Source organism: Stenella coeruleoalba, assembly GCF_951394435.1.
Source record: "Stenella coeruleoalba genome assembly, chromosome: 11".
Classification (NCBI taxonomy): domain Eukaryota; kingdom Metazoa; phylum Chordata; class Mammalia; order Artiodactyla; family Delphinidae; genus Stenella; species Stenella coeruleoalba.
This window is the reverse complement of record NC_137157.1, coordinates 81,820,985-81,846,503: the sequence shown is the minus strand read 5'-3', so window position 1 is coordinate 81,846,503 and position 25,519 is coordinate 81,820,985. Positions and strand designations below refer to the sequence as shown.

The following is a 25,519-nucleotide window of genomic DNA, read 5'->3' as shown; positions in this document are numbered from 1 at the left end:
ACACACGCCTGTTTGGTGTGATGAGAGGACTGGCTCCTGGAAACAGGGGTGCTAACTAAATTAAGTTTAGTCTCATCTGCTAGGCAATTTTCTCTTTTTCAATCCCCTGATAACAAAGTTCTGCCAGCCAGGTTCCTCCATGTACCATTCACACAATTCTCAGTCAAGCTTCCCAGGCTGTGGTGAAGTTTCATAGGGTAAAACTATTTCTGCTATATTACTAATTGTCTAATCTTTAGGTTACTTATTTGAGAAAAGCTTCAGTATTCCATAAAATATTCATTACCATCCAGTAGAATGCTTTTCCTTGACGTACTTTTGTGGCATTATCAACATTAGCATTGGTATACCTGCAGTCATCATTATAAATGGAAATGGTTCAATAAAACATTAAAGAATAATAGAAAAAAAAATAGATATAGTTAAACACATTGGAAAGGGTCATTTAACTGAGGAAAGCTTAGCTTGGTAACTTTGAGCTCACCAGCTGAGAGTAAAGGAAATGACTTCTTACTCTAATAGATGACAGACCTGGAGAAAAATATATAACTGCACTGTTTGGTATTATAGTGAATTCATATGATGATATATTTAATATAAAACTATTTTTGGTAGTTTTATACACAGAACTATAATGAGTCATTACTGCATAAGGCTGCTTTAACTGAGACATACATGTATAAGGAAGAATTGCTTTAGCCATCTAAATTCAAGTAATATTTCAAATTATATGTTTTCTAATTATTGTTTCATAACTTTTAAGTTAGTAATGTCAAATTCTTAGGTAAACTGTTGATGGGTTTTTCATAAAATATGATCAAGGAACTTGAGGAGCAGAAGTTATTCAATATTTTTATCAGATCAAGACCAAACATTTTTAGATACTCTTTTCATATGACAATTTTGATAGTTTTTAATTTGTTCTTTGTTTTCATGAATTTTCAGTCACAAATCCCGCCAAATTTTATTGTAAGTTTATGGGTCTTCATTTTATTTTCTACTGAACATTTAAATAATGTAACATCCAGCACCCATTTACTCATTCTTTGTTTCCCCCCTCTTAGAAATCAGTGTGTCACTTCCACTCACATCTTACTAGCTAAAGCAAGTCACATGGTCACCCCTAATTTCAAGGGGGCGAGCAGCGTGATTCTTCCCTTCCTGTCCAGGAAAGGGGAGAAAACTGGAAATATTGTTGAACTCTAGTAATGCTACCACGTTACCTGAGAGGGAAAATGAATTTTTTCATTATAAAAGCTACCAGATTGCTCAAAAAACATTCCTTTAAAAGTGACAAATTTTTAAAGAAGAACCAATCACTTATTTCCCACCTCTGTGAAATATCAGCTATATACAGGTTTCTGGGTTCTCCTCTCCTTATGCCTTTTTAATTTTTTCGTCATTGTAATCATACTCTAAATACTGTTCTTTGTACTGACCATCATGTCTTATCCATTTTTTATATTGCTGTAGAATCATTGTAAGTTTTGATTCTGGTGGAATCAAATGAAATTTTTCAATTAAATATGTTCTAAGAATATCTAATAATCCTTATTCTGATTTCAAATTTGTATTCAACTTAATTCTTAACCCTCACCTGTGTTTAAAGAAAACAAACCAATAAACCAGTACACTTCATATCTTAAGTACTTGTAGGAAAACCTGGTCCTTCCTAAAATGCAGATTGTCCATGGCCAAACAAAAAGCTGCTCAGTTCTGAGAAAGTATTACTAAATTCTAAAGGGACAATTTATTCTACCTTAATAAGTAAGTAGCTGGAAAATCCTTGAAATAGAAAGAAAAAAAGAACAGAAACTAACTAATAGAATATGATTATTAAATTGCTCAACATATTATATCTAAAGATGTCCAATTTTTTTTAAAAGATGTCAAATTTTAAGAGAGTATAACAGTTTAAAAAATATCAGTTTTTACTTCATATAATTCTTTCTTACAAAACCAAAAGCTGAGGAAGTAAGAGTAATGTAAGATAATCCTTCAGTTTGTGAAAGTATTTATCACAAGTTCCCTAAGTGAGTTTGAAATATAATAAATACGCACAAATTAAATTGCTTCAAAGCTTTTCGGGAGTGAACCTAAAATAAAAATTAGCAATTCCTGTCCTCAACTTTAGGATGTGGAAGCAACAGGCTCAACCATGAATAGTGACTATGAATAGAAGGCAAGAAAAACACACACATACACAAAACTGAGCCACTGGCAAGAAAGTAGCTTTCGGTTTCTAGTTGTTTAGGAAAAAATCTTGAGAATGCATCAAGGGAACCTATAACACCTGTTACATGAAGAAAAAATGTACATTTAAAGTGTCTTAGGGAATTCCCTGGCGGTCCAGTGGTTAGGACTCCACGCTTCCACTGCAGGGGGCACAGGTTCGATCTCTGGTTGGGGAACTAAGATCCCACATGCTGCATGGCACAGCCAAAAAAATTAAAATTAAAAAAATGCAATTAAATTCTTATTTAAAAAAAATAAGTGTCCTACCGTTTGTCCTTCAATACCACCTTGTTCGTCAACTTTTGTTTCTTCCTCATGAACTGAGTTAGACTCATTTTCTTGTTCTTTATACTCTTCTTGGACATCTTTGCTGACTGCTGCTTCTACACTCTTAACTTCGTCTTTGCCAAAGTAAGTTACCGTGGAAGTGTGTTCTTGTGATGCTGTTGGAACAGGGCCTAATGGCGTAACATGATCATAGCGAGTATGTAGGAGTCGCAGAGCAATGTCAGATGTTGCTAATATCCTTGGAATTTCAAATCCAGTTTGTGTCTCAGAGAATCTGATACTTCTGTACCTGTTAATTAATTTAACAAAAAGGATGAGGCTTTAGAAAATTCTATGTCTGTTGTAAGCTTATACCTAAGCAGTATTTCTCTCCACTTTAATTTCACCACAGTTTTGAGTCCTGACCCATACTTGCTTTCTTTGCAGCATTTGGATCCAGTTGCTCATGTTACCTTCTCAAAACTCTCTCTTGGGATTCATGACTCTATACTCTTCTCCTCCTATACTCTTCTCCTCCATCTCTGGCAGCTCCTTCTCTGTTTCCTTTGTATGGTCTCCTTCCTAAGCATCCCTTAAACATTGATGTTACTTGACTCTCCATCCCGAGCCCTTCTTTCTTCTCCCTCTACATACCCTCTCTGGATATTATTATTTCTATGACTTCAATTATTATTTATATTATCAGGAGTGTTTAACATGAGTTCTATGTTTCCTAGGGGAAGAAGCATCCCTGAATGAACTTTAAAAGGTCCAAAAATGCCCTTACATATGTGTGAGCATACGTAATAAAGTTCATAAGAGTCTATGACTCCCCAAAAGTTAAGAACTATCAATCTGTATGACTCTGCAAAATATGTCTCCAACTCAGATTTCTCTCAATGCTTTCAGACAGTTGCACTTTGATGTGTCATAGATACTTCAAACTCAACAAGTCCGACACTGAGCTCATCATACTGACCACCCCCTGCTCTCTCAACATCACCATCAAAGTAAAACAAAACTTGTTCTGCTTCCAGTATTCTTTATCTTAGTAAAAGATACCATCTAATTCTCTTCTTAAGCCTGGGTAGTTAATACAGGGATATTCATTTTACTTTTCTTCTTTTAAAATTATATAATTTCCTTCATCCTTCTGGATATAACATATTTTACAATGAAAAAGGTTATATTAATATATTGACTCTGATTTAAACCACAGAGTATTTTGTAGCAAATGTAACTTGGAAAATACTTTTTTCCTTACCTTTACTAAATATCAGAAATAAAATCCAATACTTTCCACTGTCATAGGACTAGTCTTTTCAGAGTTGGGACCAGAACCTAGGCCTCCTAACTTTTATTCAGATCATTTTTTCCTAAAACTTGCTGCCATACTAACTCAATTATTTTGAAATGTTTGAGATAAAGCAGCAACCAAGTGATCGTGAATTTATCAGTATCTCTATCATTCCTCAGAATGATATTACTTTGTTGAAAACAATCAGGGAAACATCACTTAAATTATCTAAAAAATAATAAATATGAAAAGTATTCTTTTTTGAAAGCATTAACAGTTCACAAAAGATACATCTTTCAAAAGTTTCAGACTGCCATGTAGAGAGCACCTACCACTTCTACTTTTTGGTGGGGAGGGAGGTTAAGTGGGTGAAAAGAAGAGGAAGACCCTGATATTTAGTCAGTGTGTATTTGTGCTAGACACCACACTATGTATGACCTTTACATGTGTTAACATTTAATCCTCAGCCCAATCCTATTAAGTTAAGTGATATAATCATTTCACTGTTGATATACTGAGGCATAACAAGGCTAAATAACTTGCCTAAGATAAATGGCAGGTCTCTGAGTCAAACCCCAGGTGGCTGACTTTCTAACATGGGTTTTTATAAGTATGCCATGCTGTAATGCAACAGGCATCTGCTTGGTCATGTGACTATATAATGTCTTCAGACCTATAGTATCACCCATGGGAATACCTTGGATTCTTCTTGAGGTTTGCCCATACATATACAGTAACATTTTCATCTCGAATGACTTTTTCCATGTTTCCACTGTCCAGATCTGCTAAAGTACTAGCTTGCTGTAAGAGAAAAAGAAAACATTATTAAGATTAGCGGCCTCATAAATTACGCAATTTAGATAAGTTACTTCATCACTTAGGTGTTGGATTCCCTTCAATATTAAAAGAGTAATTTGGGGACTTCCCTGGTGGCGCAGTGGTTAAGAATCCGCCTGCCAATGCGGGGGACACGGGTTTGATCCCTGTTCTGGGAAGATCCCACATGCCGAAGAGCAACTAAGCCTGTGCGCCACAACTACTGAGCCTGCATTCTACAGCTCGCGAGCCACACCTACTGAAGCCCGCGCGCCTAGAGCCGGTGCTCCTCAACAAGATAAGCCACCGCAATGAGAAGCCTGGCGCACTGCAACAAAGAGTAGCCCCCACTCGCCGCAACTGGAGAAAGTCCACGCACAGCAACAAAGACCCAACGCAGCCAAAAAGTAAATAATAATTAAAAAAGAAACCTTGAAAAAAATAAAAAGAAAAGAGAAATTTGGGTAAAAATAAGGTTCAATCAAAATAACAAAGAATTGTTTTTAAAAATTCTCTAAACAACAAAAACATATTTACTCAATTAAATGTGCTCCCCATTTACTACTCAGTTTCTCTTACGGTGTCTAAGGATTGAAGTTGCTCCTGTATTCCCAGGTAGCACTTGTGGATTACTCTTAGGTTACCCTTTTCAATTTTAACATTATTTGTGACTTTTCATTTTAACTATATACATGCTTCTTTATCCTTACCTTATTAAAATGTAGATTATGCTACTGCAAAAGTTAGCCTATTTCTGAACATACCAAGTTTAGAAAACAAAATATCCCGATGAGTCATGTGTTTTACTAGTCCAATACTCGATAATCAACATTAAACACACAATTTAAGGATGTTCTTAAGAATTCTTTTATAAAGACTAACATAGCTTGATGCCTACTGCTTAAGATATTAGCTCTTTCAAAGGGCTTAAATAAGTCAATATGTATTTGGTTCCTACAATGTAAAAATTTAAATGTCCTGGGAGTTGAATTTATTGCTTTTTTTTTTTTTAAGTGATTGTTCTGGGAATTCCCTGGTGGTCCAGGGGTTAGGACCCTATACTTCCATTTCACGAGGCACAGGTTTGATCCCTGGCTGGGGAACTAAGATCCTGCAAGCTGTGCCAGTGTGGCCAAAAAAGAAAAAAAAGAAAAGAAAAAAAAAAAAGAAATAAAAGTGATTGTTCTCCCACACTTTTTTTTTTCTATGACATTAACTTTTTGAAGTGCCCAGGATAATTGCCTTGAAGAACTGTTCTACATTGTTAATTCATCTAGCTGTTTCCTCATGGTTTAACTTGCTCCTCTATTCCCTTTATTTTTTGTACACAGGAAGTTAGGTCTAGGTAGGTTTAATCAGATTAGATGAACAATTTTCGGCAAGAAGGCACAACAGGTAACGTTGTGTTCCTCACATTGCATGCTATCAGGAGGCATATGATGTATACTGTTAGCAATGTGGACTTGATCACTTAGTTAATGTGGTGACTACCCCCACCTCCCCTTGCAAAGTACATTTATCCTAGTCAGTAAGTAATCTGTGGTCTAATACTTTGGCACTATGAGAATAATGTGTTCCTAAACTTTTCACCTACTTATTGAGGTAGCCACTGATGATCCTTATCAATTATTACATTGGGGATTGAAAAATGGTTATTATCTTACGGATCATTCCTTCCACATTCATCAGGTGGTATTCTTCTGTAAAGAACTGTTCTCTCTACCCGCCACTCCACTTTCCCCTTTCCATTTTGGAATATCACTATAGACTCATGAATTTTTATTTTATTCAAGGTTCTATAATCCAGAGGTCCCCAACCTTGTTGGCACCAGGGACCGGTTTCGTGGAAGACAATTTCTCCACAGACTGGGGTGGTGGTGGGGAATGGTTCAGGCGGTAATGTGAGCGATGGGAAGCGATGGGGAGCGGCCGATGAAGCTTCGCTCGCTCACGCACCACTTACCTCCTGCTGTGTGGCCCTGTTCCTAACAGGCCACGGACCAGTACCAGTCCTCGACCCAGGGGTTGGGGATGCCTGCTATAACCAATTATAGTCATTATTATTTCTGATATTCAAATTATCCCCAAGTTGATCACTGGGAGCTTCTTTAAGCTAGTTCTGTCTCTTTGGCTACTACTCCATTAGTCTTTGAGTATTTACTTGTTTTCTAGCACAAGATAACTCAAACTCATCTTTCAATAACAACCTTATCTTTCACTTTCCCTGCCCCAAACTCGAATCAGCCATTTACCACAATTAGACCTGGTTCCTTTTTATGGAATAAAAAGGAATCTGTTTCATACTGATACTTCCATTACAAATTTAACATTACGGTATTTTTTTCTAATCTTCTTTTCTTCTATATATCTTTTTTCTCTTAGAATAAAAATCTTGATTACTAATAATTATAATACATTTCCTTACTGGCTTTTTCTTACAATATAGATAAAATAGCTGCAAAATTATAATATGACTATTACTGCCAAGAATAAACTTAACAATAAGCCTTCTTTACAGTTTTTTGTATAATTAGAACATATTCTGCCAAGCCTATAAAGGTGATTGTGTTCTAGACCAAAAGAAACCAAGAGAGAAAATAGCCAAAAGCAAGGTGTGACCTTACACTGTTTTCTGATTTAAAAAACAAAACAAAACAGAAACAGCTATAGAAGATATTCATGGAATATTAGGGAAAATTTAAATGTGGACTGGATATTGGAATACATTATGGAATTATTATTAATTTTCTTAGGTATAACAATGGCTCTATGATTATTTGAATATTATCATTAGTGCTAAGATATTTGGGAAAAATAGAGTGACTACCAGTAATTGTAATCTTGTGTCAACTGACTTATCTAGAGTGTATAGCTAACATACAAGGTTTTGTGAATTTATTTTCATAATGGTCCTGGTAAACTTTAGCAAGTATAAGAAACAAATCTAGACTTTAGCTACACTGATAATGTTTCATTTCTTTAAAAATAAAATATTCACAGTTGTTAAATCTGGATAAATACATGTGCCTTAAATTGTTCTACTGACTTTTCCATAACCTTTTAAATCTTCAAAAAGATAAAGGACACTGGACTTTAAAAATTATATAATATAAAATCTTAACTCTTACAAAAGTCAATAATAACATATAAAGCAAAATATCACACTTACTCTGAGAAGTATTTCTGTGGCTATGTTAAACTTAAGATGAAGGAGCTCTTGCAGTTCTAGAATTGATCCTTGGTACTGTATTATATTTTTCTCTTGCAAATCATATGATGGAGTTTCCAATAAAATTAACTTCAATTTCTCAATTAACTATAAGTAAAAGTAAAAATATAAAGTAAAAATTTACGATGAAAGTAATCTGACACACAAAGAAAAAGTGAAATGGGGGATGTTTTATCGCTTTTGAATTGAGGAACACATCACCAGTAAAACATATAAAAATACTTTCCTGTATTTATTCTATTATTTAAGATCCTGGAAAAATAAAATATTTCCTCCCAAAACTCCACTATAAGAATTCTAGGGCTTCCCTGGTGGCGCAGTGGTTGAGAGTCCCCCTGCCGATGCAGGGGACATGGGTTCGTGCCCTGGTCCGGGAAGATCCCACATGCCACGGAGTGGCTGGGCCCGTGAGCCATGGCCGCTGAGCCTGTGCGTCTGGAGCCTGTGCTCCACAACGGGAGAGGCCACAACAGTGAGAGGCCTGCGTACTGCAAAAAAAAAAACAAAACAAAAAGAATTCTATAATATGTGTAACAGAGCTGTCATTAGCAAGCTGATAGGGGAGGCACAGCTTGTCACTACTTAAGACTGTGGAACAATAGAAACAATAACAATATGATGAGGAGGAAGAGAGTGAGGAGAAAGAGGGAGAGGAGGAGAATTACTAACATTTACTGAATGCTTACTATTTGCCAGGAACTGTTCTAAATGCTTTAAATGTTTTAATCCATTTCATCCTCATCATAACTCTATAAGGTAGGTACTGTTTATTGTGCCTATATTATAGACGAGGAAACTAAGGCAACCTGGTTCCACCAGTAAGGAGCTTGGAAGATGCCACTCAATCCTAACAAGTGAAAAGCTGAACAGACTGAAAAACCAACCACTATTCTTTGATCCATAAAAGAGGTGAGGACACAGAGCAAATCCCTGTCCCCAAGATTGGAGAGACCTACAGATGAACACAGGGAGTCAGTTTATCAGAGCAGAGTGTCAGGAGCAGAAAAAACTGCAGGAACCAGTGCCAGGTCTGTAAACCCAAACTGCAAACAATGAATTGCTGGGAACTCACGGTGGACAATTCTGAGAGTTAAAAACTCCCGGGGTGGGGGGCTTCCCTGGTGGTGCAGTGGTTAAGAATCCGCCTGCCAATGCACAGGACACGGGTTCAAGCCCTGGTCCGGGAAGATCCCACATGCCACAGAGCAACTAAGTCCATGTGCCACAACTACTGAGCCCGCGTGCCACAACTACTAAGCCCGCATGCCACAATTGCTGAAGCCCGTGTGCCTAGAGCTCTGCAACAAGAGAAGCCACCGCTATGAGAAGCCCACGCACCACAACGAAGAGTAGGCCCCGCTTGGTGCAACTAGAGAAAGCCCATGCACAGCAACAAAGACCCAACACAGCCAAAAATAAATAAAAATAAGTTAAAAAAAAAAATCCTCCCGGAGGATGAAGTCATGGGAGCGTGAGAGCCCATAGTATTATGAGACTTACCTGCAGGAGCTCAACCAGGTCCCCACAATAAATATGGGGGAAAGAAATTCCCTCCCGCTTCTGGCAGGAGGAGGGGGCAAGGAAGCATTTTGAAATAGGACAGAGCGCTCTGTTCTTAACAAGGCTTGATCTCAGGGGAAATTAATTAACTAGAGCCTAACCTGCTGGAATTTTATCAGAGCCTAACTCACCTGGGGGAAAGGAAATGCCCAACTCCAGCTGGCTCTAGCCATTCCCTCTCACCTAAGATGGGATAAGAAAAATTAAAAACGCTTGTGAAGTTCACCATCCAGAGGCATAGGCTTACTTAAAGACAGACCTAATCACAGGACTACAGAACTCTTCCCCTCTCCCAACCTGCCTCACCACCACATTATTAAAGGCTTATTTACAGCAGTTCTTTTTACCCAGTACATCATGTCTGGCTATCAAGAAAAAATTACAAGGCATACCAAAAGGTAAAAACCACAATTTGAAGAGACAGAGCAAACATCAGAACCAGACATGGCAGGATATTATAATGATCAAACCAGGAATTTAAAACACCTGTTTTTAATATGCTAAGGGCTCTAATGGATGAAGTATTCAGCATGCAAGAATAGATGGGTGATGTAAAGCAGAGAGATGGAAATCCTAAGAAAGAACCAAAAAGAAATGCTAGAGATTGTAAACACTGCAACAGAAATGAAGAATGCCTTTGAAAGACTTACTCCTTAAGTGGACACAGCTGAGAAAGGAATCTCTGAGCAAGAGGATTTATCAATAGAATCCTCAAAAGACCAAAAAGCAAAGAGAACAAGGAATTAAAAAAACAGAACAGAATATCCAAGGACCTTGGGACAACTACAAAAAAAAGGAAGCACACACAAAATGGAAATACCAGAAGGAAAAGAAAGAGAAAGGAACAGAAGAAATATTTGAAATAATAATGACTGAGAATTTCCCCCAAACTAATGTCAGACACCAAACCACAGATCCAGGAAGCTCAGAGAACACCAAGCAAGATAAATGCCCAAAAAAACCCCTATTTAAGCATACCATTTTCAAAATACAGAAAATCAAAGATAAAGAAAAACTGACAGCAGCTAAAGGGAAAAAAACACCTTACCTTTAGAGGAACAAAGTTAAGAATTATATCCAACTTCTCAGAAATCACACAAACAGGAAGAAAGTGGAGAGATATTTACAGTGTTGGGAGAAATTAATGTACAGCATGATCAAGGAACAACTAATAGCAAAATTTAATTTTGAACACTGACATAGATAACATACAGAAAATTTCTAAATTAAGAGAGATAGCTGAGTAGTATGGGCTCAAGCCAGAAAGCTGGGCTTCCATCCTTGCCACCTCTTACCAGTGGTGTGATTTGGGGCAAGTTATTTAACATCTCTGGTGCCTCGCCTTCTTTGTTTGTAAAATGGGGATAATGGTGCATACCTCACAGGGTTATTGGGGGGAATTCAGCAACAACATGAATAAACTGAACCAGGCTGAGAAAGCCTGGCATAGTAAATATTATATAAGAGTTTGTCAAATAAATAAATTTGATAATTTGGAACTTGGTGTTTACCATGCGATCACTGCTATCCAATTCTTTCTGTTCATCTTGTGGCTTCCTGCTTTAGTTTCCTATTATTATTGATTACTCTACTCATCTATCTCCTGTTTTGTTTCACATATCCTTTTCTCATCTTCCCTACTATTCATTACTTCTGCTTCTGTATCCCACATTCATAACAGGAAGGTGTCACATCCAGCTCATCACTGGTGAACTTTAGTACTACTTCCTGCTGCCTTCCTGCTATTCAAAGTGCAGCAGATTCCTGGATCAGCATCACGCTATGGCAGCCTCCCTGGGAGAGAGAATATGCAATGGCAAGAATACTGTATGATGAATCCATTAGCATCCAAATACTTCATGGGAGGCTCTTTGGAGTCTTTGGAAAGTCAGAGTAATGCCCATCTAAGGTCTCATAGGGGACCGTAAGCAAGTCACAACCCGTTTCTTCATATGTAAAATGAATCTCATAAGCTTGTTTTCCAGATTAAATTAGGCGAGCAAGTTATGACCTTAACAGTCTGGAGTTATTCCATTTTATAGCAACATGGAGAAGAAGTAAACCACAGTGACAAGAAGCACAACATGGCAGAAATGGAAACAAAAAGCATTAGAGGATAAAAGGACCAAGAGGAGTGAATTCCTTCTAGTTTCTGATATTATGTAGGTGTGTCTAAGTGTGGATTCCTTTCTTTGTATCCTAACTTGGGATTTGTTGGGTTTCTGAGGATTCTGGAAAATCGTCAGCCACTATCTCTTTGAATATTGTCTCTCCCTCCGTCTTCTATATCTCTCTGTCTCCTTCTGGTACTCCCTGTCAATATACATTTAGTCCTTTTTGCTCCATCATACATGTCTGTTAACTACTCTTTGATATTTTTCATCTCTTTATCTCTCTGTGCCGTATTCTGATAAATTCTTCAATCTAACTCCTGACTCACTCACTATTAAGAATTCTCAGTAGAGACATTTTTGTTTTCCCTTCATTAAGCTAAACGTGAGCCAATCAAGCTCTTATCATCTCCCTTTGCAAAGCAGGTTTTCCCCTATTTATCCACATTACCTTTTTGAGGCTCCCAGCCATAAAAGCGTCTCTGATCCAACTTGCTACCTTCCTTGTACCCTAAGCTTTGCCTCCTGATTTCCCTTTAAACCAGTGCTAAGCCACCAGGGGTTAACAAACAGACACTCTCTGGGAGGCCACTGACTTTGAGACTTGCCCACTTTTCTGAATTGTTTTATGGCCTCCAAGATTCTCCTTTGCCTTCTTTTGAGCTAGGCAGTGGATTTAAATGTCGTTAAATTTTTTTCCCTAGCATTTTTAAGTGCATTTGTAATGTGGTAGCTCCTCAGGTTAGCCTATCCATTCTATTTGCAGAAACAGAAGGTAGGATATTCTTATTCATCTTTGTACTTCCGGTGCTTAAAAGAGGTGCCTGGTTCATAGTTAACATTAAAAAAAATATGTGCAGTGAATCACTGAATAGTGCACAATTCTGGCTGAGGATAAAATCATACATTTTTGCACTTGAGTTATCTACATAAATGGATGCAACTTGATATTTTCTTGAATTAGATATACATACAGTTACTATTTCAAATTTATGTTAGGCTGATCTTACCTAAGGTGGCAAGAGGTTTTTAGGAGTGGCAAAAATAAAAAAGAAAACAAAAAGATGAGCAAATATGTTTCTCCACGGCCAAGGAAGTAGTAGTGTTATTAACTGAAAAATACTTTAATTTATTTCTAGTTTTAGAGTCAATATCAGACAATTGTAATTTACATAATTTAAAATTACAGAATAATACTTAAATACTTACATTTAGCACTAGTTTACTCTTCGCAGTCACTGCCTCAAAAGTCTCATTGGTTTCCTCTTTCCACAAGCTAATAAAAGTATTAATTTCTTGGGATATTGAAGGATCAGGACTCCCATCACATTGAATGTAGTGTTTCCACTGTGGAATAAAAATGTTTGAAGGTTCACACTGATGAAAATTCAACCAAAGATTAAATTACTTCTTTTCTGAAGCTTATAACCTTGTTTTCCATATTAGGCAAAAACCATATTATGACTTCAGTTACTTGAGATATCTCTAAAATAACCAAATTCCCCTTCATCAAAATAATTTAAAAGCCTCAATATTTCAAATAAATAGAAATTCTATTTATTGTCATATTTTTATTTTTAAAAAAGTATTTATGAGTTGATTTAGTTCTGCTTTCCTCTCTAATCATATAGCTCCTGTAGGTACAAAAGCCAACACTTGAGCTAATTTCTACTTCTCAAATGACTACTAATTCTTAACTGCCACTGTCATTTTAGTATTAGTCCTTCCATTCATTTTGTAGTCTATGCAAATTCTACATTTGTAATCATATTGTACTTACAAATTTTTTGCTTTTAATTATACTATAATCTTTTGCCATATTATTACAGTTTTTCCTTTTTATCCTGATAATCATCTACATTGTTTCCAAAGTTACACTGTTTTGAGCAACACTAGATTGCCTTAGGCTCAAACTTTTAATATTTTAATTTAGGATAATTTCCTCAGTATATATTCCCCCAAATTAAATCAGAGTAAAAGGATATAAAAATTTCAAGGATCTTATTACTGACAAATAGATTTCTACAGAGCTATATGAATTTACTTTGCTACAAGCAATATGAGAGAGATTTGTCAGATTAGAGATTTTTTTATAGACAAATTTAAAGTTTCTTGTTATTTAAACAGATATTGGATTATAACTCCCTCTTGTGGTACAAAAGTATTAGCTAAATAAATAAAATCAGTCTTACCTGAGAAAGCAATCTACTGTCTCGTTTCAATTTCTCTGCTTCAGGAAAACATGCCTCTAATAAATAAAGTTCTTCAAGCTCTCCATTTCTTCTTTCTAGATCCTGTTTCATAGGGATAGATACATTGATATCTTCTTTAATTTCAGCTTTGTGTTTCATAAGTAGCACCTAAAATTTACTTGACAAGTATTTAATTTTAAGATGAATACTACAATCAGTTTAAATGTAACTGATATTTCCAAAAGTTTTCATGTGGAACAGTGGTGTGCGAAGTGTGATCTGCAGACTCCTGGTGGGTCCCCCAAACTTTTTCAGGATCTGTGAGGTCAAATCTATTTTAATAATAATACTAAGACTTTATTTGCTTTTTTTGCAGTGTACACATTTGCAAGATGGTGTAAAACTGCTGGCGCCTTAGCGCAAATCAAGGCATAAGCTATACTAGTGGTCATATTCTTCGGGGGAGAGGGGTGATAGCAGTCAGTTTCACATAAGAATGATCTGATGAAGAAGTGAAATTTATTAATTTTATTAGATGTCAAACCTTAAGTATATGTCTTTTTAATATTCCGTGTGAAAAAATGGGAAGTATGCATAGAGCACTTCTGCTACATAACAAAGGACAATGCTATCTTCAGAAATAAACATTTATGCAACTATTTGAGTATTCTGGCAGACATTCTGTCAAAAATAAATGAACTGAGCATGTCACTTTCAGGAAACAACCCAAAGTATTTGTTGCCAGTGATAAAATTCAACCTTTCAAATAAAAATTTGAATTTTAGAAAACCTATATCCACCACTAGGGAGCCTGACAGTTTCCCAATCCTTAAAAACTTTTCTGATTTGACTGGAGATGATACTAATGTATGTGATTTTTTTTTGGGGGGGCGGATAATGAATGATAAAAATGTGTCAACATTTGGAAGCAAATAATTCAGTGAACCAATTTTTTCCAAGCAATCAATGCATGATGTTGCAAAATCATGCGTGGAGAAGAATATCCACAATTATCTGAAAGGCTGTTACAACATTCCTCCTTTTTCCAACTACCTATCTGTGTGAGGCCAGATTTTCTTCACATACTTCAGTCAAAACAACACATTGTAACAGATGGAATGATGAAGTAGGTATGAGATCCAGTTGTCTTCTGTTAAGTCAGAGATTAAAGAGATTTAAAAAATATAAACAATGCCACTTATTTCCCTAATTAAAAAATATATATATATAAGTGTGGTGATGGATGTTAACTAGACTTATTGTGGGATCATTTCACAATATATACAACTATCGAATCATTATTTTGTACACCTAAAACCAATATAATTTTAAATGTCAATTATACTTCAATAAATATATATATATACTGTAATTGTTTTTAAAATATGTTAATGTATTTTTTAATTCATGTTTATGTTTAACAATGTTTAATCACTATTAATATAATAGATGTTTTTAAGTTTCTGTTTTAATTTCTAATATAGTAAATATTGATAAACATAAACAAAAACTCCTTGAGGATCTTCACTTTTTAATAGTAATGAGGTTTTGTCCTGAGATTAAAATATCACAGAACTACTGATTCAATAACGAAAAATTCTGGTGAAAAAGAGAAGTGAAATTTTAAAAGGAGAGGTAGAATTTGAACATTTTTTGGTCCCTATTTAATTATCTATACAACAGATTGAGAATAATAACTTAATGGTTACAAGCATGGGCTTTGAAGCAAGACTACTTCTGTCTAAGTCCTGGCTCTGAAATTTATTAGCTGCTTAATCTCTCTATTCACCAATTTCCTGATCTGTGAAATGTGGGTAATAATTTACCCACCATAACTTTATGGTAGGATAAAATGAATTAAACCAGTTCAGATAGGCCTAAATATTACTGGTACCTATGGGGGAGAATGACGTTAAATGGCCAAACAGATCTGATAGCCACATAGTTTGTCTTCAGTAATAACAGCATAAATGTTTATTTACTTTTGCTTCAAGTTTTCGCAATTTTTCTTTCTCAGCTCGTTGTATTTCAAGTCTTTCCATTTCTTCTTTTTCGTATTTCACACGGGCTTCCTCTAAAGAACAACAACAAAAGAAATTTTTAGTCTGTTTTATTCTTTGTTTTTTTTTTTTAGTCTGTTTTTAAGCACTTAAAATTATTTCAAATATTTAAGATGTAGTAATGGTGGAATATTTGATAGAAGTCACAACCTTTACTGTGTGGTAGAAATAAAACTGCTAGATTTCTTCCAAAAAAGTAACATGACTCTCGGACTTCCCTGGTGGCGCAGTGGTTAAGAATCCGCCTGCCAATACAGGTGACACGGGTTCAAGCCCTGGTCCAGGAAGATTCCACATGCCCCGGAGTAACTAAGCCCATGCACCACAACTACTGAGCCTGCGCTCTAGAGCCCGAAAGGCACAACTACTGAGCCTGCATGCCACAACTGCTGAGCCCACGTGCCACAACTACTGAAGCCTGTGTGCCTAGAGCCTGTGCTCCGCAACAAGAGAAGCCACTGCAATGAAAAGCCTGCGCACTGCCACAAAGAGCAGGCTCCGCTCTCCGCAACTAGAGAAAGCCTGTGCACAGCAACGAAGACCTAACTCAGCCAAAAATAAATAAATAAAAATAAATTAAAAAAAAAAAGTAACATGACTCAAAATTTCTGGCTCACGATGATATTTCTCTTCTCCAAAAAGTTTATAGCAATCCAATAATGATTTTAATCAATGAAAAATGACAAATCTATCATGGGTAATTAAGAGGTAAAATCTTCAGAAGATTTCCATAATCTTGTGACATCTACATTATCGGAAGTAACTATCTTTTTTTTTTTTTTTTTTTTTTTGCGGTATGTGGGCCTCTCACTGTTGTGGCCTCTCCCGTTGTGGAGCAGAGGCTCCGGACGCGCAGGCTCAACGGCCATGGCTCACGGGCCCAGCCACTCCGCGGCATGTGGGATCTTCCCGGACCAGGGCACGAACCCGTGTCCCCTGCATCGGCAGGCGGACTGTCAACCACTGCGCCACCAGGGAAGCCCAGAAGTAACTATCTTAATCTTCCCTTGCTTTCACTATTAAAAAACAAAATATGAAATATATGTTGAAGAATATGAGTTTAACCCAATATAATAAAACATTCCCCAAGATGTAGATCCTGATACTGTATTATTATCATGAGTCACCTAAAAAAGATTTATATGATTATACATTAAAAAATCAACATGGAAACTAAGAACAGACATTTAAAACCTGAATCTGAATCAACAGATGTTCTTCATGCTAAAAGCTACAACCATCTGAAATATTCAGATTTTTTTTAACATCTTTATTGGAATATAATTGCTTTACAGTGTTGTTAGTTTCTGCTTTATAACAAAGTGAATCACTTATACATACACATATATCCCCATATCCCCTCCCTCCTGCATCTCCCTCCCACCCTCCCTATTCCACGCCTCTAGGTCATGACAAAGCACTGAGCTGATCTCTCTGCTATGCAGCTGCTTCCCACTAGCTATCTATTTTACATTTGGTAGTGTATATATGTCAATATTACTCTCTCACTTCGTCCCAGCTTACCATTCCCCCTCCCCGTGTCCTCAAGTCCATTCTCTACGTCTGTGTCTTTATTCCTGTCCTGCCCCTTGGTTCATCAGAACCATTTTTTTTTTTTAGATTCCATATACATGTGTTAGCATATGGTATTTGTTTTCTCCTTCTGACTTACTTCACTCTGTACGACAGACTCTAGGTCCATCCACCTTACAACAAATAGCTCAATTTCGTTTCTTTTTATGGCTGAGTAACATTCCATTGTATATATGTGCCACATCTTTATCCATTCATCTATCGATGGACACTTAGGTTGCTTCCATGTCCTGGCTACTGTAAATACTGCTGCAATGAACATTGTGGTACATGACTCTTTTTGAATTATGGTTTTCTCAGGGTATACGCCCAGTAGTGGGATTGCTGGGTCATATGGTAGTTCTATTTTTATAAACTATTCAGATTTTTAAAGTGACTTTTTATTATTTTAAATGACCAAATTTTCATTAATTTTTTGCTATTTAATTTGAGTTTCAGAATTCTTACTGCACAATCAGTACCAATGCCAATTTAATCAGTAAGTATAAACATCTTATACTTAATTTAATTAAGATAGGGTTGCCATATTTAGTAAATAAAAATATAGGATGCTCAGATGAATTTGAATTTCAGATAAACAATGGACTCTTTTTTTTGGTTCAAGTATATCCTAAACATTGCATGAGGCAAATTATCCCAAATCATCCACTGTTTGTCTGAAATTCAAATTTAACTGGGCATCCTGTATTTTAACTGGCAACTCTCCTTCAAGATATATCTGAAAATGATTGGCGTGTACTAACAGAAATTTCTGGGTACCCTTTAAATAGTAAATAGCTATTATAAAACATTAAATTCAAAAAATTAAAAATTTTGAAAATTGTTTTTAAAAAGTACTGACTGGATGACAGAAATACAAACCTATTGTTAGTATTACCTGCATGTGACAATAGTTACCACTGTGTGTTTTATACCTTCCTCCTTTTGTCGTCTCTCCTCCTCCTCTTGTAGCTGCTTCAACTGGTCGGCTTTGGTGATTCTCTTTTTCTTACTGCCAGACTTAATAAAGGCCACAATTTTTAAAAAGGTTATTCACATGTACTCAAATTACGTAAAAACACATATCCCTCAACTAGCAATTATGAAAAACACTTTTACTTTCATGAATCCAGTCTTCTACTCATTCAAATAAGACTGCTTATTAAGTGCAAAGCCTTGACTCAGTGCCTTGAGGACAAAGTATGGAAACAAGTAGGAAAATTAACATATAAATTATTCAAAGGCAAGAGTGACAGTGACAAGTATATACAAGTTAATTCTCTCATTTTCAGTTTTCACATCTTTAAAGTGGTGCTAAATAAAACCTCATTTCATTTTTGTAAGGATTAAAATAAAACATGTAAAAATATCTTTAACACTGCTACATGTCTATAAAAATTAAAGATATTTTTATGACTAACAGATATAGAGTTATTTTGCAAGTTTGGAGTAAGGCCAAATTGTTTTCAACAGCTGGGATCAAGTAAAATTTTTATAGGGTATCGAGTATTAAAGTTTGTGCCCAAAAGATTTTAACATTCAGATATGAGAGGAAGATACTCCAAGGGGGAAAGGCAGGCATAAGATATGGAGTTGGGAGAGCACTGGATAGGCCGTAGGAAAACCCCAAGAAGGGGTAATGATGGACATGAGATGGACATGAGAATGGAAAAGAAGGTTGGAGCCTATGCTGTAGAGATTGGACATTGTGCTAAAAGAATGGGAAACCCCCTAAAAGTTTTCCAGGTCTGTGGCTATTATCTGGAAAACAAACCTGGTGTTAGGGGAAAAAATGACTGTAAAGATTATACATTTTGGCTACTATTAACAATAATTAATAAAGTCATGACAATGGAAATGCAGATGGGGGATGGATCCAATAAATATTTTATAAGCTAACTTATTTGATAATGATTAAAATTGGAGTCATGGAGAGGAAGCAGTCAGAGAAGAATCAAAAAAGAAGAATATTAGTCCAGAAGATGCAAACTTGAAAGAGAAACTGTTTAGAGAAATTTAATTAGTATGAAGTGCTGGTGGAGAATCCAGGCAATGCTTGCAGGCTTTGAAACTGAAGAACTGAGATGTAGCCAAGAGATCAGGGCCACAGAATACAGATTTGAGAACTATCTTGGTGATGACCGCCTCCCTTCCATTTTCCCTAAGGGAGAGTATGGAAAGAGAAGTGCACCATCTAAATTTAGGAATCAATTGAGTGGTTAATCCTAGGGATACATAGACTCTTGGATGACCACCTGCTCTTTTTGGCTCACCTACTGCAGGATGCTCCACTGGAGTCTCCAATACATTAGCCCTATCACTTTTTCACCGTTCATCAACCCCCACATACTGTCACTTCTTCCTTACCCTGGTTAGATTTCACAGTTCATCACATAATCACTAACTTATATATCTCTGCCTCCTCTATTTTCCTCTCCCTCTGAGAAGCTCAGCGGGCAATTCCTAGTTCTAGTTAAACCCAACTCTCCACTTATTCTGAGCTAGCAATAGGAGCAGCTGGACCTTGCCAGAGAAAACTACATGAGCTCAAAGTTGTGAGCACACATTTAAACAGGCTCTAAGCACCATACAGCATTCCTATTGCTATTTCATTCTCTTCACTCTTCCAAAATCCTCTCCTCTTTTTACTCTCAGCTGTTGACTTTACATCACTAGAAACTTTTAAGAATATGCTACTTTACACACCAGATCTTTTAATTTACCTCTACCTTTGTCTCCCTTCCTGTTACACTGGATGAACTGGATGTACCTTCTGCTATTTAAGTCTGAATCCACCACTTTTACACTAGATCCTATCCCTTATTGCCTATATAAGACTTGGGTCCTGTAATTAACACCTCTTGTTATTCATAGATCTCTCCCTCCCTGGATTTCACATCCCTCTTCCTCTTTTGCTCCAATGCTGTTACCCTTTATATTAGACTGCCTAAAAGGAGTTGCCCACTGCTTTCATGTCCCCATTTTCTGCATGCCCCATTCTAATCAGGCTTTCATTTTTATTGTTCCATTGAAACCTCCCTTGTCATGGAACCTTAAGATGGCCATGTTTCCGATGACAATGGCCAATTTTCAGCCCTCATTTTACTCATCTGTTATCATCATCTGACAAAGTTTTCTTCTTCCATCTTGAAATATTTTCTTCATTAGGCCTTCAGGTTGGTACTCTCTGATTTTGCTTCTTCCCTCCTTCTTAGACTTCTTTTCTGGTTTCTCCTCCTTAGACGTAGTTGATTAGTAACTTTAAAAACTATTTGTTCATATAGTCCCTAAAAGGATTTTGAAAAGCTATGTACCCCCTTCACACATTTTTACGTTGACATTGAAAACTTTTTACCACAAGTTTAAATAACTTCAAATGTTGTACTTTCTAGTATATCATATATAAAAGAAAACTTTTACATCACTCCTTTAAATATATCCATCACTATTTAAAATATATCCAATGGATCTATCGATACATACTATAGTGATTTGACGGCCAATATCAAATAAAAAAATATGAACAAGCTTTTCTTTAATAAAAATTTTAATCCTTTTCTCTTTGAATTCATATTTCCATTCCACTTCCCTCACAGATTCTTATCCTAGTGTAATACACTTGAACAACTTTTGTTGATCTTCCTATCATATTTATGTTATAAAAATATGTATGAAATTTTTAATTTCCTCGACTCTAAGTTTCTAAGCAGTATAAATTTTGCTCTGGATTAATTTTATAATTATTTTCGGTAGACAACTGAACAAAGCAACATTTTATATTACAAATTTTGATAGGTAAATATTAAAACATAAAAAGTAAAATTTTACTAGATATGCGCCTTTTGATGAGATTGTTGGTTTTTTTTGTTTTCCTGGTCAGTTTATGATCCAAGGATAAATGTTAGCTATTGCTGAATGAAACAAGGATTCAGACAGATTCTATTTTAATTTTTATAGCCATAAGAAATGAAAAATTTGGTTTATATTACAAAGCCGACGGGAATAGGTTTCTTACAGCTGTATCGTGCAGCTATTTGAATTCTTTCCACAACATATGCCAAAAATTATATTGACTTACCAAAAAAATTACTCCTAGAGATAATCACTGATATTTGTAATGTCCTTCTTGTTTTTCTTTAAAGTTTTATTACATATGTATATATTCCTAAACAATAGTTTTCTTACCTTTGAATTTCTTCATAAATCCAATTATACTTTATGGATACAATTGTAATTTCCTTATTGTCATAAAATATACATAACATAAAATTTACCATTTTAAGCGTTTTTTAGTGTGCAGGTCAGTGGCATTAAGTACATTCACATTGTTGTACAACCATAACCTCCACCCATCTCCAGAACTTTTTCATCGTCCCAAACCGAAACTCTGTATCCATTACACATTACACATTAATTCCCCTTCTGCCCCCAACCCAGACCCTATCAATCACCATCCTACTTTTTGTCTTTATGAGTTTGACTACTCTAGATATTTCCTATAAGTAGGATAATACAATCCTACTTGTCCTTTTGTGTGATTTACTTCTTTAGATACAAATTATGGTTTGTAAGATTCACCCAAGGGGGGGATATAGCAGTACCTGTATATTTTCACTGCTGAATAGTAACTCATTAATTTATATATCCATTCTTCTACTGATTGACATTGGATGGTTTCTAGTTTACTATCATGAATAATGCTGCTATAAACCTTTGAGTGTATGTATCCTGGTGTCCATACAAGAATTTCTCTACAATGTATATACCTAGAAGTAAAACTGGTGGGTATGTGCATTTTCAATGTTGTTGAAGCTGAGTTTTCTAAAGTAATTATTCCAATTTACACTCTCATAATCATTATCCTAGTCAATATTTGTTAATTTCAGTAGTTTCCTTCTCTGGCAGTTTTTTGTTTATTTAAAATATAGATACTTCTATCACGCTAAAGAGGTGCCCTTTAAGCTATTAAATGGTAAGACATAGTAACTGAATTTTTAACTCCATCTAATTGTATTCATTTAATTTCTTACGTTAAACCAATTCTGCCTCCCTGGAATAAGCTGAATTGGGTCATAATTTATTATTATTCTATATACTTCCAAGTGAGCTTGCTAACATTTTGTTTAGACATTTTGTATTTATGTTCATGAATGGGCTTCAATTTTCCTTTCCCATGCTATTCTCAGGCTACCCAGGTAACTCAAAATTAATTGGAAATGTTTCCTCTTTTTTCATGCTCTAGAAGGATTTGTATAAAAGTGAAATAATTTATCTGTGAATGAAGAACTAGCTAACAAAGACTTACAGACCTAGAATTTTCTTTCTGGGAAAAATTTTAACCACTGATATAATTTCTTAAATGATTATAGGACTATTCAGGTTTTCTACTTCTTCAAGAAACAGTGTGAGAAGTTTTTTTTTCTATTTGTCTAATTCATCTAAATTTTCTAATTTATTGGCATATAAAGCTGTTCAAATTATGTCATTTATTGTTAAAGTCATGTGTCTTTTCATGCCTAATACAGGCATACCTTGGAGATACTGTGGGTTTGATTCCAGACCACCACAGTAAAGTGGTGGAATATTGCAAGTCATAAATTTTTTGGTTTCCCAGTGCATATAAAAGTTATGTTTACACTATACTGTAGTCTATTAAGTGTACAATAGCACTGTGTCTAAAAAAATATACACACCTTAATTTAAAAATACTTTATTGCTAAAAATTGCTAAATATCATCTGAGCCTTTAGCAAGTCATAGGGTTTGAAATATTGCAAGAATTACCAAAATGTGACAGAGAGACACGAAGTGAGCAAATGCTATTGGAAAAATGGCACAGATAGACTTGCTCAACACAAACCTTCAATTTGTAAACAATGCCATATCTGTGAAGTGCAATAAAGCAAGGCATGATAAAATAAGGAATGCCTGTATTGATTATTTATGCTATTTGTTCTTTTTGATAAAATTTACCAGAAAATTGTCAATTTTATCAGTATTTTCAGAGAAATAAATTGTGGCCTATTTGTTCATTCAACTATTTTAAGAAATACTGAGAGTCTAATATATGATAGGTATTTGAGACATATCAGTAAACAGAAATCCTTGTCTTAATGAACTTATATTCAAATAGGAAGAGAAAGACAAAAACAATAAACAAACAATTTAAAAACAATGTTTAAAATTGAGGACTAGTTGATTTACAGTATTAAGCTTCAGGTATACAACATAGTGATTCACAATTTTTAATGATTATACTCCATTTATAGTTATTATAAAATACTGGCTATATTCCCTGTGCTGTACAATATATCTCTGTGGTACAATAAACAAAATTGTAAAATAATTTATAAAATATTTCAGGGCTTCCCTGGTGGCGCAGTGGTTGGGAGTCCGCCTGCCGATGCAGGGGACACGGGTTCCTGCCCCGGTCCGGGAAGATCCCGCGTGCCGCGGAGCGGCTGGGCCCGTGAGCCATGGCCGCTGGGCCTGCGCGTCCGGAGCCTGTGCTCCGCAACGGGAGAGGCCGCAGCAGTGAGAGGCCCGCGTACCGCAAAAAAAAAAAAAAAAAAAAAAAAAAAAATATTTTAGAAGATGAAAAGTGCTATGGGAGAAATCAAAGGGACTCCAGACTGCAGGGGTCATTGGGGAAGGGATGAATTACAATTTTAAATACAGTGTTTAGGGTGGGCCTCATGGAGAAGGTAACATTTGAGCGAAGACTTGAAAGATATGAGGTTATAAATCCTCTCTATTGTATGTTTTCTATTTTATTAATTTTTATATTTGTCTTTATTATTTCCTTCCTCCTCCTTACTTCGAGTTTCTTTTTCTTACTTCTTGAAAATGATGCTTAGTTTCATTAATTTTTCATCTTCTAAAGTATTTAGGGCTACATATTTCCCTCTAAGTACTTCTTTAGACACATTCACAAATTTTGAAGTATTTTTCTTATTACTGAGTTAAAATTATCTTTTTACTTCCATCTTGACCCACTTGAGAATTTTTTTTTAATTTCCCAGCATATTGTATCTTCCTGTTCATAATTTATTTCTTTGACTTTTAAGCTTAATTTCATTGAGGTTATAATACATGCTCTGAATTGTTTCAATTCTTTGAACTTTGAGAATAGTTTTATGTCTCAGTACATTGTCAGTTCTGGAATAAAAAATATATGTGCTTAAAATTCTCTAGTTGTTGAGTGCAATGTTCTAAATATGTCTAATTCTTATTCTAACAAATCTAATGATTTGTTCATGTTGTTCCAATCTTTACGTCCTGTTTTATTTTTTTTAATGCTTTTCTATCAGTTACTGAAAGAAGAAATCTTCCACTGTGATTGTGAACTTGTCTATTTCTCCTGACAGTTCTCTGAATCTGTGCAATGTATATTTCAAGGTATTATAATTAGGTATATACAGATTTAAAATTATATTTTCTTGGTTAATCAAAACTTTATCATCACAAAATGACCCTCTTTATTTCTAGAAGTGCTTTTTGTCTTAAAGTCTACCATGTCTAATATTATTATAGTTATACCAACTTTCATCTTTCTATTACTTGCATAGCATGCCTTTTTCCATCATCTTACTTTAACTCTTCTGTATTTTTATTCTTTAGATGGTATTTGTAAAAAGATTATTGTTAGCTTTTATTTTTTATCCAATCTGACAATCTTTCCCTTTTCATTTTGGGTTTGTCTTGCCTTCTTTTCATATTTCTTGGTATCTTCAATTGATTATTTTTTTGTTAGTGCGCTATTTTCCCTCTACTGGTTTGGAAGTTATATACTCTATTTATATCATTTTAGTGGCTATCCTAGAAAGTCAACCTATGTACCTAATATATAAATACATTTACCATACTACCAAACAGTACAGCCTTCAAAGTTAAACCAACTGGACATATCATACTTATTTTCTATCACAGACAGTTTGACTTCATGTTTCTATACTAATAAATGTGTTAATATGCATCCTCATGATAAGCTATCTCTTTTTTTATTATAAGCCAGGTATAAGCTGGTTCCATTTCCTCACACATTGTTTTAAAAGATGCAATTATTTAATGTCCTGAACTTAACACCATTTATATTTTAGGGTAAACACTGAATGTTCCATAGAAACCAGGACTCAAATTTTAGGCAACCAAAGCTTCTTTGTGAATATGGTATTCCTAAAT

The 25,519-nt window shown here is 35.3% G+C and overlaps 1 protein-coding gene across 4 annotated transcripts in view; it reads right to left on the bottom strand.

Annotated features, from left to right (window-relative positions):
* Positions 1–25,519, bottom strand: part of DNAI7 (dynein axonemal intermediate chain 7) — a 73,153-nt gene that overhangs the window by 39,569 nt on the left and 8,065 nt on the right. For 3 of the 4 annotated variants that reach the window (XM_079936410.1, XM_079936411.1, XM_079936413.1), the window contains exons 3-9: positions 18,275–18,359; positions 15,690–15,781; positions 13,708–13,809; positions 12,725–12,862; positions 7,785–7,931; positions 4,497–4,600; positions 2,503–2,812 (exon numbers count right to left, since the gene is read on the bottom strand). In XM_079936410.1, the coding sequence (XP_079792536.1) occupies positions 2,503–2,812; positions 4,497–4,600; positions 7,785–7,931; positions 12,725–12,862; positions 13,708–13,809; positions 15,690–15,781; positions 18,275–18,359 (978 nt within the window). Of the gene's footprint in view, positions 1–2,502; positions 2,813–4,496; positions 4,601–7,784; positions 7,932–12,724; positions 12,863–13,707; positions 13,810–15,689; positions 15,782–18,237; positions 18,360–25,519 lie in introns of those variants that run through there. The other variant, XM_079936412.1, reaches the window with a different exon arrangement.